The sequence below is a fragment of the Trichomycterus rosablanca genome, chromosome 4, assembly GCF_030014385.1.
Source record: "Trichomycterus rosablanca isolate fTriRos1 chromosome 4, fTriRos1.hap1, whole genome shotgun sequence".
Lineage (NCBI taxonomy): Eukaryota > Metazoa > Chordata > Actinopteri > Siluriformes > Trichomycteridae > Trichomycterus > Trichomycterus rosablanca.
In genome coordinates, this window is record NC_085991.1 from 37,907,989 (window position 1) to 37,926,144 (window position 18,156).

General features: G+C 37.6%; 1 protein-coding gene and 1 long non-coding RNA gene across 2 annotated transcripts in view; one reads left to right on the forward strand and one right to left on the reverse strand.

Moving 5' to 3' along the window:
• The window catches only part of col4a5 (collagen, type IV, alpha 5 (Alport syndrome)), a 94,571-nt gene extending 78,007 nt beyond the window's left edge, over positions 1 to 16,564 (forward strand). Inside the window, exons 37-49 of the mRNA XM_062994255.1 lie at positions 865 to 1,044; positions 1,705 to 1,755; positions 1,848 to 2,033; positions 6,270 to 6,403; positions 7,139 to 7,211; positions 8,929 to 9,000; positions 9,087 to 9,215; positions 9,731 to 9,829; positions 11,343 to 11,555; positions 11,806 to 11,983; positions 13,245 to 13,359; positions 14,163 to 14,335; positions 15,314 to 16,564. Of these exons, the coding sequence (XP_062850325.1) occupies positions 865 to 1,044; positions 1,705 to 1,755; positions 1,848 to 2,033; positions 6,270 to 6,403; positions 7,139 to 7,211; positions 8,929 to 9,000; positions 9,087 to 9,215; positions 9,731 to 9,829; positions 11,343 to 11,555; positions 11,806 to 11,983; positions 13,245 to 13,359; positions 14,163 to 14,335; positions 15,314 to 15,395 (1,685 nt within the window). The 3' untranslated portion in view covers positions 15,396 to 16,564. The remainder of the gene's footprint in view (positions 1 to 864; positions 1,045 to 1,704; positions 1,756 to 1,847; positions 2,034 to 6,269; positions 6,404 to 7,138; positions 7,212 to 8,928; positions 9,001 to 9,086; positions 9,216 to 9,730; positions 9,830 to 11,342; positions 11,556 to 11,805; positions 11,984 to 13,244; positions 13,360 to 14,162; positions 14,336 to 15,313) is intronic.
• LOC134312367 (uncharacterized) lies at positions 726 to 5,343 on the reverse strand. The gene is made up of 3 exons (XR_010011538.1): positions 5,223 to 5,343; positions 3,186 to 3,279; positions 726 to 1,014 (listed from the first exon to the last, which is right to left on the reverse strand). It is a non-coding gene; the product is annotated as an uncharacterized LOC134312367 (long non-coding RNA).
• Positions 16,565 to 18,156: the final 1,592 nt, after the last annotated feature.

Here is an 18,156-nt window from a genome sequence, read left to right on the forward strand (position 1 = left end):
CTTGCTGTCTTGGTCACAGATGCGCCAGCAAGACGTGCACCAACAATTTGTCCTCTTTTGAACTCTGGTATGTCACCCATAATGTTGTGTGCATTGCAATATTTTGAGCAAAACTGTGCTCTTACCCTGCTAATTGAACCTTCACACTCTGCTCTTACTGGTGCAATGTGCAATTAATGAAGATTGGCCACCAGACTGGTCCAATTTAGCCATGAAACCTCCCACACTAAAATGACAGGTGTTTCAGTTTCATTGTCCAACCCCTGTATATGTAATGTACTTTGCATTTCTGTTGTTGGTCAGGTGTTGAATATGTATTTTTGTTATTCCTGTATGAAAGGGTTGGATTTAACTGCCGTGTCTGCATTTAAATACCATAAATGTAATGCTAATGTTGGCTTTTAAATAGACAATAGAACAATGGAAATTAATTGATGTTGCGTTTACTGGTTCTTATGCCACTCACACCAGTTCACTACTGGTCAGTCACTGTAATTAACTGTAATTACCTTCCAAACTGTCCTTATACCTTATTGCTACACCAACTGTCAGAATTCTTAAAGTATATGCTGATGAAAGTAGACACCAGGCTCTAGTGAGCTGTATCAGTTGTAAATCATTAATAGCCAGAAGAGCCAATGTCCATCTTTGTCCATCCATATGGAGGCTGTGCATTCAAAAATTAGCACAATTTATGTGAAATAATTTTAATGTGTTCATGATGGGCTACACATATTACATATTGAAATACCTGAAACTGATCAATACTGCCATTTTTAATTGCCAATGTTTTATTTATTTATTTATTTATTTATTGACCATAATGGATTATTAAAAAAAAAAAAATGCTTCTGATGGCTTTAGGTGCACCTGGGAGTCCTGGTGCTAAAGGGTTGAATGGAGTTCCAGGTCCTCCAGGTATTCCAGGAAACGCAGGAAAGCCCGGAGACCCAGGCATTTTTGGTCGACCTGGTTTACCTGGTGGAAAAGGTCAAGCTGGTTTAGATGGTATTCCTGGAGCAGCGGGAGAAAAGGGAGAGCCAGGTAAGTAAATCGAAGTCTAGTTAATTTAAGTGTTTGTTGGATGTTATTAGGTTTTATTTTATTATAGGTATTTATGTTGTAGAAAATATTTGTAATTAAATGTAATATTTTTTATACTAATACAGATAATATTCCCATCCTTTTCTTGTTGAAAAAGCAAATTCGGGCTCTCAGGTGGCACAGTGGTAAAAAAAAAACGCTAGCACACCAGAGCTGACATCTCGAACTCGTGAGTTTGAATCTTAGCTTTGCTACAGACAGCCTGGGCACCTACACTGGCATAGATTGGCTTGTCCACCGGAGAGGATACCTCATAACTGCTGCAATTACAATGTCTGCTTGCTGATTAATTGGCAGATAATGGCGATCAGTACGTGACTCTCCTTACATGCCTTATATGAAATCGCCTCATGCAGGTGAAAAGATGCAGTCGGCTACTGCACACGCGTAAGAAGGGTCATGTGTTGGTCACGGCTTTTCTCAGTCACAGTGAAATCAGCAACTTTTACCCAATGTGATAGATTGGAAGGAAAATTCAAAAATAAAATAAAACACACCACTGCAAATCATATAAGCTACTTGGAATAATATAGCTAAAAGTGTACCCTACACCTTGCGATCTAGAGAATCTCATTTATGGCTTCTTTTTTATTTTTATAGGTATTCCTGGTTATGGAGTCCCAGGTCCTCCTGGTTCCCCTGGAATGCCAGGTAAAGAGTATTGCAACCTCCAATAATTAGATTAACACTAACCCAAGAATATAAAGTGTTACTAAACCTAAAACTAAAACCTTTTAATGCAGGTACCAAAGGAGACCCTGGTCTACCTGGCCAGCCTGGTGGCCCTGGTTACCCAGGACCAAAAGGTGAACAGGGATTTTCTGGTTCATCAGGCGGTCCTGGTCCTCAAGGCCCTCCTGGTGCTCCTGGTCTGCCTCTGCAGGGGCCTAAAGGTATCCAAGGTCCTTCTGGACCACCAGGACGAATCGGTAAGTTGGCCCACTTTATTAGTTATTTGTTTTGGGGTGCATGAGCCTGTTTCTTGAGATCTTGTTCTTTAGAAAATTTGATTCTAGCTTTAAACTAATACGCTGGCTTTTACAGTGGGTATTGAAATCCCCCTGTACATAAAACTGGTAAATTGGTAATAATGTTTTGTAATGTAATAATAATGTCTATAATGTAATTATTCAATATTAGGTAAATTATAATGCCCCATTGAGTGTGACAATAAATAATGGATACTTTAAAAAGCTTATAATTAGATATCAGATCTCCAGAAGCAGGGTTGTGCTCCTTCTTGGTCAAATCTGTTTTCTGAATCTCTTGGTGGTTTTAAAGATAAAGGACGTAGTGTAGAGTTCAGAGTTCACACATTTGAACTCTTCTTTAAACACACTAAACTAGAGAACAGATTGACTGTAATGATCATGTTTATTCACATCACTGATGTGCATGGTTGTTGCACAAATCATCACTAGTGTTCACATAACATGGCACAAATGTAATGAAGAGCAGAGATTCACAGAGCACATGTACTAAGTTTGACGTATGTCTGGGCATGCCATGCTACCATTCTCCACTTCTTTTTTGTTTTTTGTTTTTTTGTATATTGTAAATGTTTACAGGGTTTGCATGCACTGATTATTGTTTTTTTTTTCCAGTAACCTGAGGCAACCAAAGCATGAATCAATCTGCACTGTGTCCATTTTTCCTCTGTGTATACTGTATGTGCCCATAGGTTTATTGATTCATCCATCATGTGTCCTCACTTTTTCTTTCCTCCGTTGGTCTCAAAAAACTAATGCTTCTTCCTCTTCACAGTAAATCATCAGTAGTTTATTTGGTTTGTCTTCACCTGCATGGGAAAATGTTTTGTGTCTTAAAGATATGTAAAGCCGTCACACCACTGGCCAATCTGGGCTTTTTAAACCTATTTATAAAAACATTCAAGGGAACTAATAATAATAACTAATAATTTTTTCCATCTAATAGAAGTCCTTTTATTAAAAAGATTTAATTAGTTGTAATTTGAAGAGAATTTTAATTTAAGAATTAAAAGTTTACATTGTCTTAAATAAAAAGCCCAATTTTGGTGTCAGTAAGGCTGAATTTGTATCCTAATGCATTGTGGGTATGACCTGTATTTTTTATTTCCTGCTGTATGGTGTGGCTGCACCTCCTCCTGATGACGGCAGGCCCAGAAGGTCAGGTTCATCTCATTCCAGAACTGGTCTAAAACAGAGAGTTCATATTATTTGTTAATCCATCATATTATATTATTTCTGATTAAAATAATAAACCTTAAGCTCTTTTACACTCAAAACCTGGGACATTACTGATAATGTTCCAGCTGTGCATTATTCACATCACTCAAACATTCAGAGCTATGAAATTTCTGTTCTAACAAATCCTGCATTTAACTAATTTAATGATCTTGATTCACTTGTAAATGACACAGTTCCATTCCGAGGCAGTCATAAGAAACATAAGAAATGCTCCTCGGCATAAATAGCCAGCATCTATTTTACTTTGCAATGATCCTGGTTAGGGTCGGGATGGGTCCAGCACCATCCAGAAGCACTGAGAATAAGGCTCACACATTCATTTACTTAATGTACTCACTAGCCAATTCACCTTGTGCATTTTTGGGATGTGGGTGGAAACCAGAGTACCTGGAAGAAACCCAGAAGATTGAAGTACATGTGAAACTTTCACAGACAATGACCAAAGGCAAGAATTGAACCTGTCACTCTCCCAGCTGCATCATTCTTGTAGTTTAAGCATTAATTGTGGTCACTTAAGTGTGTCAGTGCAGCTTCTCTGGTCATTTTATTAGGAAATCTTTCCAATAAATGACCGGTTAATTTCCCAGGTAGAATCACATGTGTGTGTTTGAGGGCTTAAGTGAACATTTACTTAACAGTTGAAAGAACAGAATGAAGTTTTTCCTCTGGTGTTTTAATTAGTTTTCAGAACATACTATTCCTTTATCTAGCATTCATATTCTTATTTTAATGAACATGTGGCATAAATAATCATAAGTTAAAGCTCTAAATGTCTAAATCAGTTTTTTGTAAGTTTGAATGGCACAGTCATGCAAAGATAACCTTTAAAAATAGTAGAAAAAAATAAGATAGCATGATTTCTGTCAAGTATTACTACCACAAGGTTGTATTCAGAGTGGTGTGGTAAGTTATTACAGAGATTGCACATATTAGCATGCATACTTGCCTATGCACTTCAGTGCTGCTTGGATAGTTTTCCACTGCAGTTTAAAATTAAGCTAGACATTCTGACAACAACTGGTATTGTGTCCGTGCGTGACAGCTCGAAAAGCTAAAAATCTGACATTATTTTATGTAACCACAAAACATATAATAAAATACATTGGGTTTTGGGTAAATTGCTAAAAAGCAAAAAATATTTTGTCTTTAAAGCTTATGGTATTGCAATGGGCCCACCTGCCGTAAAAATTGGCAGGGAATTACAGAATCAAAGCATGGAGTCACAGATAATTGACTGTGACATTTGCTGCAGCTGGTAGAGCCTTTTAAATATCGGCTTTGTTGGCCTCCCTGCAATGGGCTCTTTGTATGGTGTTTACCTGCATACTCTGTGAGACCGAAACCTTTGTTCCTGCTGGCTCATATGCCGGCATTCTTTGATTTTCTTTTTGTAGAACTCAGCTGTTACTGTGGTACCTCTTGGCGATCACAGTTATTCCATGCCCATGGACTGAGTAGCTAGCTTTCCTGTGTGGTTGCCAGTGCCCCTGTGGGACGAGTACATGGCTACCTGAGATGAAGTTTTTTTTCATCATCTTTTTCTATCCGAGTGTGTGAAGTGTGACACCCCCTACCCTAATGAATGCACTCGTCTATGAGTTCTATTTCTTCCCCAGTCTGGCCACTTGTTATAGCTATCTTTTTTTTGTGGCTCTTTAGCCAAAGTTTTGTTCTACCTTGGTTAAGAATCCTGCTATTGGGTTCAAATATTACAACCTCACATGTGTGGGGCTTAGGGTGGCCACATTCATAGCCACAAAAAGGAGGACATTACACCCCAAAAAGGAGGACATTACACCCAAAAGGAGGACATGATACTGCAACACACAGAATGAAACCACAACCAATTTAAGCAAGAATTCTATAACAAATTACTGTTTTTTTACTCACTAAATGTTGTGTCTATTTTTTGATATTTAAGTCCGTTCCTTGCTGCCTCCAAAAGTTTACTTTTTGGCATTTTCACAGCGTTCCTGAGCATGAGAGCTGACTAACTGACTCTATTAGAGGTGTATACAGAACAGAGCGAGCGGGCGAAATTCAACCACCCAATCACAGACAAGCATTTAGAGGGCGGACCCTCTGCGATTTACCAGTGGTAGCACTATAAGCAGTCAAATGAGGCTGTTAAACCAGTGAAATACAAAGCATTTGTTTTGAAGTGTACCCAAGCCAATGACAGATAATATTGATCAAAAATGAAACCAGTTCATGCCAAAAGGAGGATTTTTAAGTGTCCGTCCTAGCGTTGCGTGGATGGAGGACTGTCAGCTGAAAAGACTGTCGGCTGGCCACCCTAGTGGGGCTTCAGCTGGCACCCCATTATAGATATCTGTAAAATGTAACTTTTTTTTTTTTACTTGTCACTGTCTCTGAATACGACCCTTGTTGTTTCTTTTTATTTGACATATTGGTTAGAAAGTTAAAAGAAATATTTCTTATTTATCTTTGTGTGCTGTGATGTTTTGTGATTAATATAGTTTGCTCATGTTTTTGACTATTCTTTGTGTTGAAATATTTGCTGATGCTACAGTAATTGTGTTGCTATGCTAACTTTTGCTTTTGCTTTAAATCTGCATTGTGCCATCGTGCTCTATCTCTGGAATTTGGGAACCCTCTTGACCTTTGACTCTTCAATATAGGTCCTGCAGGTTAGCCTTCTTGGTCTGATGCCCACCTGAATTGTCTGCACCTCTTTGTTGTCTTTAGTTCACCTTTTATCACATTGTATGGTGTTAATGTGCTGCCTTTTTAAGGATAAAATTTATGAAACACTTTGATGAACTGCCAGTATTACACACAGACACACATTCATGCAAACAGATCACAGTGTTTTTATGCCATATTAAAATATCATTTTCTGCATGTGTAGTATTTAGACATTGGTGGAGAACTTAAGTGCACTCCAACTTACTTTAATCTTAATGTATTGTAAAGGTCTTCCTGGTCCAGAGGGGCCCCGCGGACCACCAGGTACTGGAGGAACGAAGGGAGAAAAGGGTTTCACTGGAACCCCTGGAACACCTGGCTTCCCTGGAGAGAAAGGAGACCCTGGACCTCCTGGCTTTATGGTAAGTTGCAAACCTTTCAATTTAGTCTTTCCAGCAGAAAATGGCTGGACCTTGAATTATGATGTCAAAACTACCATATTTGTGGAAAGTGCTCCAAGGCTTCTGTGCCTTATTAGATTTACTCTCCACATATACACTTAGAATTTAAGTGGAAAAGTCTCAGTTTAGTCTTAGAAGACCAGCAGACATGCTGCCACTTTGTAAGGAGTCTTCAAAATGAATATGGTTGATCCATGAGCATCTAAAGTCACATCCATTGGCATCTCCAGTTCATTTAGAATGACAGCTGGTGCTACTGTTGGCATTTTCATTCAATTTTCCTTTTTTGTTCACTGGCCAAGTTGATAAGGATTGGTGTGATCTATAAAGTTGAGGTCAGACAAATGTGCTTTTAATATAGTCTAGTATCAGTCTCCAGATCTGTGATTAGATCCTGATTTTTTTCTACCTTAGTACAGGCCAGTGGCTGTTAATCCTAAATAGAAACAGCTGATCCACAGCTCCACTGTTTTTACTTTTAATATAAACATTAACGTTTTTATTTATAACTGACCCTACTTTATACATAATGTAATATAGAAATTGGGTAGGTGGGCTAAATAAGTTGCTGTTTGCAGAGTTTAGGTAGGTGTTGTGTGGCAATTAATGTTGCAGCATGTGCCTTTTTAAAGCACTGAATTTCTTATCTGATCTGAGACTGTAAATTAAGGATGTTTAACTTCTTTTTATGTAAAGGGTACTTTTGGTTCTCCTGGATCTACTGGACTTAAAGGAGACATCGGCCTTCCTGGTGTTATAGGATTCCCAGGTCAGTCAGACTTTAAAGTCAACACTTAATTATTATTATGTCAACAACACCATTCATACATCATTCATTTTACTGGTTTTATTTCACTTTTTTTTATTATTTTGTTTCTGCTGGGTTCAGTCTGGCAAAATTTTATTTGGTTTAGCACTACTGGTCCACAGTGATATTGAACCAGTGATGATAAAGGTCTGGGGCAGAATCATCTAATCAAAATGTTAATTACTTTAAATAAAATCAGCTAATTTTGTATTACAACCATAAATTATTGTTTTATAGAAGAAACAGTGATTGTACTGGCATTAGTAATTAACCAATGATTTCATAACAAGTTGACTTGAGCAGCTCCACACTAAAGTAATAAAACATCTTGAAACATTTTGTACATTTGTATATGCAAAAGATTTCTTAAACTGCTATAAACAGTTTGTTAGTTTTCAGGTCTAAATTAGTACCAGCATCAGCACCAGCCTTGTGTATGTGGAAAACTGTCATCAGTCCCTTAGTCAGTCAAAACATGCGTTTTTAATCTTCAAAAAATATTAATTCTTAATTCTACTTGGTTGAAATGTTTGGATTGGAATATTGATTAAGTATTTAGCATCGAAATTAGGACATTTCTTGACAAGTAAATGGCTGTGTCTCTTTTGGTTTGCAAAGTCCTGAAAGCTATGTGCTAAACAGTATGTAACTGATGTAATTAATGCTGTTTTTTTTGTTTTTTTGTTTGATGCGTCTCACTTTTATTAGCACGTTTATATTATTTACAGTGTAGATTACAGTATGTAAATACTGAGTAGTTGCAAGTATAATGCTTAATAATGTGTTTTACTGTTTGACAGACGTTAGATAGATAGATAGATAGATAGATAGATAGATAGATAGATAGATAGATAGATAGATAGATAGATAGATAGATAGATAGATAGATAGATAGATAGATAGGTAGGTAGGTAGGTAGACAGACCGATGGATAGATGGATAGATGGATACAGCTAGATAGATAGCTAGATAGATAGACAGACAGACAGACAGACAGACAGACAGACAGACAGACAGACAGATAGATAGATAGATAGATATTTGGAAGATAAGGAAATTAAGTATTTACTAGCATAGCTGATGTCTGATTCAATTTTAAAAAAATTTACAGCCAAATTGTCAGATTTTTTGAGTTGTCCAACACATTAAAACACACGTACACACTTAAATTCAGTCTTTTATGAACTGCAAAATGTATAATATAATCACCTTTCTAAATTCCTAAACAGATAAGAATCTGCCTATTTGAATAACAAAGAAAATAGAGTGTTAAATTAAAAGTTAAAGGTCATCATTTCAATATTTACTCACGATTACTTTTTGTCATAATAAACTGATTTGTTGAATTGCTAAATTGCTGATTACATGTTCAAAGGCAAAAAAACTTGCCAGTTGTGCACCACCATCATTCAATTGTGTAACATGAGGATGTAACACATTAGATCTTCTGTAATGACTTGACTCAACACATTGACACATTAACTTCAGTGACATTAAACCAGTAATTTACTTATCAACGCTTGTGTTCTTTGGCTGTTGTAATTAATCTAATCATGCTAAGACCATATTTACTATTTTACATTAGAAATATCTAAAACAGATTTATTTGTACTACCTTTCTCTACGTCCCTGTTTATCAGGTTTAGTGATCTGCTATGTGTGTGTGTGCTTACCACAGGTCCTAAAGGTCTGTCTGGTTTGCCTGGAAATCCTGGACGGCCAGGAGAACGTGGTGAAATTGGCTCTCCAGGTGAATACTTATGGAATCCATCGAAGTTGTTACTCAGTGTACCAAGCTCATCAAGCCTAAACTGATGTTACTGGCTTTTTTTACAGGAGCTCCTGGTGAGCCAGGTCCAGTTTCGGCTCCAATTGTGGTGAAGGGTTTGAGAGGCCCAGCAGGTTCACCTGGCCAATCGGGAGATCGAGGACTACCAGGAGCTCAAGGACTCGAGGGCCTGGCAGGTATGTGTTTGTAACAGCACTGTGCAAATATTTTTAATGGCAATTCCATTATCACTTTCTTATAGACATTCCTTGTTTGCATTTGGCATTTATTGGGTATTTAGTGTGCTCACAAATTCATAACATTTAGCCATTTCTGATACTACTAAAACTTATACGGATAAGGATTATAAGGATTTACAGTTTTTATAATTAATACTTTTTACAAGCAAATGACCTTTTTTACATATCATTACTGGCTAAGTAGGAGAAGGAAATTATTCTTGTTGATTAAAGTATTTATTGTGATTGTCACATACATCTGCCTACTGTCACTGTGCAAGTATAAAAACACTCCTGATGGCTCACACACAAAATTTGATTCTCCTGGCCACTCACACTAGTGATTCATTTGCCTGAGTTTGTTGGCTGGCAAAGCAGGACAAAAATTTGTGCCTCTCTCTTAAGCAAACTGGTTGGATTATACCTATGTTCTTTTATATTGTTGTGTGGAACTAATGTCACATTCTTTGTAGGTCAGCCTGGTTTCCCTGGTGACCTGGGCCCTGACGGACCACCAGGATTCAGCGGCTCCCCTGGAAGGAAGGGAGATCCAGGATCATCCGGTCAGCCAGGTACGAGTTTTTACAATTAATCACTGTAGCTACATTACAGTAAAAGGCCAGCACAGTGGCTAAGTGGGTAGCACTGTGGCCTCACAGCAAGGAGGTCCTGGGTTTGATCCCCAGGTGGGGCGGTCTGGGTCCTTTCTGTGTTTGCATGTTCTCCCCGTGTCTGCGTGGGTTTCCTCCCACAGTCCAAGACATGCAAGTGAGGTGAATTGGAGATACAACATTGTCCATGACTGTGTTTGACATTAAACTTGTGAACTGATGAATCTTGTGTAATGAGTAACTACCGTTCTGTCATGAATGTAACTAAAGAGTGTAAAACATGACATTAAAATCCTATCAAAGAAACATTACAGTAAAAACACACATATATTTATTTTACTTCATCCCACTTAATACACATACCTACCAAGTACATCAACATAATTTATGATTACACAGTAACCACTTCAAGTACATTTTTGCTCTGATTTTACTCAAAGTGACTTGCAGTTGTGACCAAACACAATTTGCACAGTTCAGGGATTATGTACCAAGGATAATTAAAAGTCTGGTGTATGAATTTCTTTCTTATCAGTTCAAGAATATCATGTTAATGCTTATACTGTAAATATATACTTCATTCCAGTTCATCCCAATGTTGGTCAGTGGACTTAAGTTTAGGACTGTGCAGGGTGCTTTAGTTCCTCCACACTAAACTCATTAAACCATGTCTACTTCGTGCACAATCATACTGGAACAGGAAAGGACCTTCCCCAAATCATTGCCACAAAGTTGAAAGCATAATATTTATTTTTTAGAATTCATTTTATATACGACACTTATTGTGCTACAGTGTAGAACTTTATTATATTGTAATGGGGGCGGCATGGTTGTGCAGTGGGTAGCACTGTCTCCTCATAACAGAAGAGGCTTGGGTTCTATTCTCTGGCTGGGCAGCTTGCATGCTCTCTTTGTGTCCATGAGGGTTTCCTCCGGGTGCTCCGGTTTCCTCCCACCAAGTTTAATGACATGCAGTCAGGCCAATTGGATCTACTAAAAATTGCTCCAAGTATGAGTGTGTGTGTGTGCCCTGGGTGTTTCCTACGTTTTACCTAATGCCACCCCACAGTGTAAAATAGACAATGAATGTAAAGCAGGCACTAAGGGTGTATGATATACAAGGGATCTTTCAGCACTTTTATATTTTCGTTGGAAACGGTGAGGGTGGGAGGAGTAGTAATTGATCGTGTCCGAGAGACTGAGAGAGCTTATTGTCTTGATTTAGCTCCATCTGATTTCCAACCTTTTGGACGCTCAGAGAAGCTTTAACCCTTGTTATATGTGTCCCTTCAATAGCTAGGTTCATGTAACGCCACCCATATTCTGTATTTGTAAGCTTAGTCTGGGATATAGGGAAAAATATTGCACATTATTTGAGAACTAAAGATTTTTTGTGGTACTAAATGATTAGGAGAACTTCATGAATGTTTTTTTCCTCAGTCCCGTAATGCATTTATGCTGTATCTGGCTTCAGGTGGTCGGGGTTTACCTGGCCCTCCTGGTTCAGACGGGCCCCAGGGTCAACCAGGTCTTCCAGGTTCAGCATCAGCAGCCCATGGATTCCTGATTACACGTCACAGCCAGACTACAGAGGTGCCAGGCTGCCCTTCTGGGACCTCAATCATCTATGATGGCTACTCTTTACTCTATGTGCAGGGTAATGAGAGGGCTCATGGCCAGGACCTGGGTAAGAACACTGTGTTGTCTTATTTTGTACGTTCTTGAATCCAGCTTACATATATATACCAAAATATTGTGATCAAATATTTAAAATAAAATGTGATCACATGTATCCACATTTTGCTTGTTAAACGTCTGATTAATTTTTTATAGATTTATTTATTTTGAGTGTCTGTCTCAGTATTCTTTGTCTTTTTTACATACATTACATAAAAAACAATTTTGTAATAATAAAATTTATTTTTATTTCTCATCAGGTACTGCTGGAAGTTGCCTACGACGTTTCAGCACCATGCCTTTTATGTTCTGCAACATCAACAATGTGTGCAACTTTGCCTCCCGAAATGACTACTCTTATTGGCTGTCTACACCTGAGCCGATGCCCATGAGCATGGAACCCATCAAGGGCGAGAACATCAAACCCTTTATCAGCAGGTCAGATATGGACAAATGGTCAGAAATACAACGAATATAAGCTTCCTGACACCATAATTTGTTCCTACCAGTAAAAATATTATTTTGCACTAGAAAATCTGCAAGAAATCAGCTAAGCTGATTTAGTAATATCTTTACAAGTAGCCAGACTATTAGTATATTTATTAAATAAAATAATGTATGACTATTAATACTTTTTAAATTGTGTATTTTACTTCTGCAAGTTACTTTATGTTAAGTTATGCTGGGCACATAAAGAAGCATCCACATGACAACATTGAAGACAGTGTTATGACAGGAGTTGTGGAAGGACTTAGAAAATGAGGAAAACTAAAAATAAAATGGACTGACAACATCACAATGCGGATTCATTATTAGGGGCTAGTCAGCTACAAGTGACGCGAGACTGAGGGCATTAGAGAAAGCTGACCCATCTGTGCAACTAACTGTCACAAAGCAATGACTGTGTAGTGACATGACTTGAACTATAAAACCACTAAGTCATATAGTTGTTGTGTTGATCCATAACACACTGTTTTTATCTTGTTGGTACACATTCATGCAGGTATTAATTAAAAACTGCACTGTCTAGATCTCAGTTTATTAAAAATCGCACTATTTGTAATCTACTAATTTGAAATGCAGCCTGAGACTAGATCTTGTCCTTTTACAGAAAAAAGTTCAAATTTCTTGTTAAATGTGTACTTAACTGTGTGACATAACCTTATTACTGGGCCACATGTATCCCAGGTGTCATCCATGTGTCTTAATTATTATTAGTATTATTTTTTATCTGACAATGATTCAACATATCTGAGTATATGGTTTACTTGAGCACATAAATAATCGGGTAACTTAATGGCTGAGCAGTTATGAAATGCAAGTAAACAGAATAATACGTCTTTATAATACAAATAGGATTCTTTTGTAAATGCATTATTTTGAATACTGTTACTTTTTGGGAGCATGTAAATAACATTTCTTAACAAAGTGTTGCCAATTGGATGAATGTTTTTCATTAGTTTGTGGTGTGGGGTTTGCAAACATTTGTTAAAATTTTTAGACAGTAAAGTGTACATGCTCAGAATTTAATGTTTTGCATTTATGAGTAGGTCTAGTAATTTTTAGAACACTGCAGCAGTTGAAAATAGTTTGCTTTAAAGTGGATTACAAGAGGATTACTGAGTTGGGTTAAATGTTCATTTGCTCTATTAAAATATACCTTTAATTTAAATATACATGTGTGTTTGTGTGTATGTAGATGTGCTGTATGTGAAGCTCCAGCAATGGTGATTGCAATCCACAGCCAGACCATCCAGATACCAAAATGCCCACAGAACTGGGACTCTTTGTGGATTGGCTATTCCTTCATGATGGTACCTACCTTTCTATTCCTTTTAACCAGGAGGTTCTGTATAAAAAATTCAAGGGTTTGTGTATGGAGAAAAATATCATTATTTAGGGACAAGCTATATTTAGCACTAACACGAAATTCATTAGTTGGCATTGGCTTTATAATGAGGTGGCCATAAATAACATGTAATGAAATGTATCTCTTTACATTAACATACATTATTTAAATTGATATACTGGGTGTTTGGGTGACGCATCAGCCTAACAAGCTAAAACACCACTGCAGAATGTATGTGCTCTTAAGGTCAAATCGCAACAGTGCTGCTGACCTGACTGTGAAGTCCAATAGACACAATTGTTTCTGCTCCTGCTATATGCTGTCTCTGGGGCTGGTCTGGGTCAAAACACAAGTAGGATAGTGTGACTCTGTGTATACAATACAGTTCTGTTTTTTTGGCACAAAGCAAAAATAGTGCATGCAACACCACTGGAAGAACTGGGATTGAAAATGACTAGACTGGGAAGTGATAAAATATAGTATGTAAAATGTATTATAATAGTGCCTGATTTACCATGCTGGTTAAGATTTTAAAATTATGTTTAATTGCATGTAGCAAAACCAGTCATTGAATAAGTTAAAAGTTGTGTTCTCTACATCCCTATTAAGTATTTATCAGTTTAATGATAAACCATATAAACAAAGTAAATGAATTATGTAGAATTTTAGAGGAACAGTATTGCTAATACTGCCATTTCATAATAATATTAAGAAACCTCTGTACTTCAGGTTTATCATTTATTTTTGCTTTCTCTCTTCCTACTTTAGCACACTAGTGCAGGTGCTGAGGGATCTGGTCAGGCTTTAGCCTCACCCGGATCCTGTCTGGAGGAATTCCGCTCCTCTCCCTTTATTGAGTGCCACGGCCGCGGAACCTGCAACTACTACGGAAACTCCTACAGCTTCTGGCTGGCCACTATCGAATTGAGTGAAATGTTCAGGTAACGCACGGGATACAAACTCCAGTAGTGCTGTACTGCTCAGTGTGAAATGAGTTTTTTAGTTGGTGCTATATTGGTGGCATGGGTAGCTTAGGGGAACCTGCTCTTAAAATAGGTATTGTAGTGCATTATCTAGTTAGATGGCGGCATGGTGGCAGAGCCGTAAGTATAGGTGATTTATCTCTTATGCTCTCTTTATGCTCTGTCCTGCTGGCCTGGGATTGAATCCTGTTTCCAGTCATGCTTATGGGCTTCCTCCAAGAAAGTTAATCACTGATTGGTTATCATCCTGTCGAAAGTGTATTCCTGCCCTGCACCCAGTGTTTTGGTTCACAGAGACCCTGATTAGTCTTGATTAGACATTGGAAATTGGAGTCCTTAAATGAATCATTTACACTGACCAGTGTAAGAACATTAAAAGCAAAATAAACATAACATTACAGAGCATTAATGAGTAACTATAGCAATCATGCAAAAGCCAATTAAAGTGTTATAAAGACTAATGAATAAACTGAAATTAATACAAAATAATAATAAAAAATAAAATAAAAATCATTGTTATTTTTTTAATAATTATTATTCTTTTATCATTGTTAATCAATATCAAACTATATGGGGAAAATAGATCTACATAACACACAGAGTTTCTCACTCTTTTTTACATTTACATTTTCAGCATTTAGCAGACGCTTTTATCCAAAGCGACTTACACAATGAGCTGAACACGATGAGCAATTGAGGGTTAAGGGCCTTGCTTAGGGACCCAACCGTGGCAACTTGGTGGTGGCGGGGCTTGAACCGGCAACCTTCTGCTTACAAGTCCAGTACCTTAACCACTGAGCTATCACTGGCCCTCTTCACTATCACTCTTGACTGTATGCAAAGTTATGGGATGAACGATCAAAAATACAAATAGTATAATACTGTAGTGCTTTTGCAAAACATAGAATGTCTGATTACTCCCTCTTTGCTTTACAGGAAGCCAGCATCTGAGACCCTGAAAGGAGGAGATCTTCACCAGCGTGTGAGCCGCTGTATTGTGTGTATGAAGAGGACGTAACGCAGTGATGCTAATGCTAACGTGATCTCTTACTAGGGATCAGCACCACAGCGACTGCAACAGTTGGAGAACAGGTGGAATTCATGTGGTGCATTATTTTTAATTTCAACTCAAGTTCAATGGTGCTACTGTGCAACACAGCAAAAAAACTGAACAAACCTAGTCTTTTTAAAAGATGTACCTCATAAAGAGACAGAAACAAGTGCCATGATGGATATGTGACAAAAAAGTGCATTTTTACCCTCTTACCTTAACTTTTCCTTTTTTTAAAGAAATTATTTTCTTAACAGAATTGTGATGTTGTTATACAAGCAAAATCTTTTTGGAGAGAAGTACTATTTTTACATGTTGCTTGAGGCATGAAATTGTCTCTGTGTTACCAAATCGGCACTTTGAACATCATCAAGAAAAAAAATGCACTGACTACATTAGTAAAACTGCATTTTTTAAAATGCTTTTCTTCATCATTTTCCATCTTTTTATTTTTTTTTCTCCACTTCACAGTGATATTAACAGTGGTGTATCCAAAAAAGCTTCTATCCCTTTTGTAAGTAATTAAATGTGTATATTGTGTAAAACACCATTTTAATCTAAAATGTTTATGTGGTACTTTTATATATTTTTTAATTCTTTTGCCTTTCACTTACACCATCACACTCATCACAAAACACTCGTTTTATAAAGCTCACTTATTCACTGACTGTAAAAACTTTTTTGTTTAATAAAACAGTATTTTATATGAATATAAATATATATTACAAGAATGAATATATATCATGCTTGAATTGGCTGTGTTTTGTTATAATTTTGTTTTCTAATCATCAGGTGCTCTAATAAACTACTGATAAAGAAACTTAAGTTGAAGGCCCTTTTAAATGCAGTGTTCATTAAGCTGATCACACTGCCCACTTTCCTTTTATTTAAGGCATTTAAATCTAAAAGAGCCAATGAATAATTTGACTATTAAATCTGCTTAAAGACAAATCATCGTGAAGGGCAGGAATTTGTATTTCAAATTATTATTTTAATTTTGATTTTTTTTTCCCCCAAACTTGTAAAGTGAATAACGACTATTGAAGTCTGCATGATTTAGTCAACACATTTCAGCAGTATTCAGTGTTTCATTGTTTAACAAAAGAAGATCTGCAGTCTGCAAACAGTATGGCCAATAAAGTTTTTATGGGTTGTATGTGTACATTGTTGTATTTTTTACTCTCACACAGCTAATAGCTGTAGGAAATGTAGTTATACTGAACAGCCACTAGAGGGAGGAACAGCAATGAATTTGAGCGCACTATAGTTGGCTCAGTTCAAAACTCTCACTCGTTTACTCACTTTCTAAACCTATTCCAGTTTTCAATGGGCGCAAGGCACACATAAACACTCTGGACAGGGTGCCAGTCCATTGCATACACACACATCTAAATATATTTTTTAGTCTCTGAATAACCTGATTACATGTCTTTGGACTGTGGGAGGAAACCCATTCGGACACAGTGAGAATAAATGCCTTTATTTTGTCATATATACATACACACATGTACAGTACAACGAAATTCTTTCTTCGCATATCCCAGCCTGTTTGGAAGCTGGGGTCAGAGCGCAGAGAGGGCGTCCCTGGAGCAGAGAGCGTTAAGGGCCTTGCTCAAGGGCCCAACAGTAGCTGCATGTCTGAGTTGGGATTAGAACTCTCAACCTTTCAGTTGATAACCCACCACTCTACCCACTAGGCTACCATTGTCCTAACATGAGAACATGCAAACTCCACACAGAAAGGACTCAGATTGCTCCACCCGGGAATCGAACCCAGAACCTTCTTGCTGTGAGGCGACAGTGCTACTCACAACATGATGTGGGTCAAAACATGATTAAAATTGCATCTTGCTTTAAGTGTCTGAATAAATAGGTGAGAGCGACCGGAACCCTGTCCAGGCTGTATTCTTGTGCCCTGTGTTTTAGTGTGCAACCAGATCCACCATTACCAGTTAGGATTGAGTTTTTATACTGCAGATGCTACAGATGTTTCTGTACAAAGCAATTGTTTAGCTACAGGAAAAGCAAAAAGAGAGATTTCTGTGGTCTCTAAATGTGAAATCAATCCCTAGTTTTTGTGTAAAGGGCAGTTGTGTGTGTGTGTGTGTAACAGAGCTGTCCAAAACACATTTTCTAATGTGGGGTTTTAAAAGAGATCCCCATAGGACCCCCACTGCCCGGATGTTTTTTGGGTGATGGACCATTCTCAGCACTGCAATAACACTAATATGATAATGTCATAGTGATAGTGTGTGCTGCACTTGAATAAACAGGTACGGCAGTGTTGTTGGGATTTTTGCCCACCTCAGTATCAGTGCTGAACTACAAATATAAAGCCAACAGTGTCATGTGATCAGAAATGTCCACTAATTAACTAGAGGAGGATTGTGCACATTGTGCATGAGTAACAGAAAACAGCTTTAGTCTCTAACTGTACACCTACAGCGAGTGCTAACAGGGCATGTGTTCCTAATAAAGAGGCCGGCCAGTTTAAACCGTGTTTAAAATCCCAACAACACTGCTGCACCTGCTACACTCCTACCAGAGCAACACACACTACCATGTCATTATTATGTTAATGATATTAAAGTGCTGTGATTGGTCCACCACTGAAAATGATCCGGTCAGTGGGGGGTCCCCTTTTATATATACATGGGGATAAAAATTGTACAGAGCAACAAATTGATTACAGTCAGTAATTGAATACCCAAAACATTCATCTGTATGG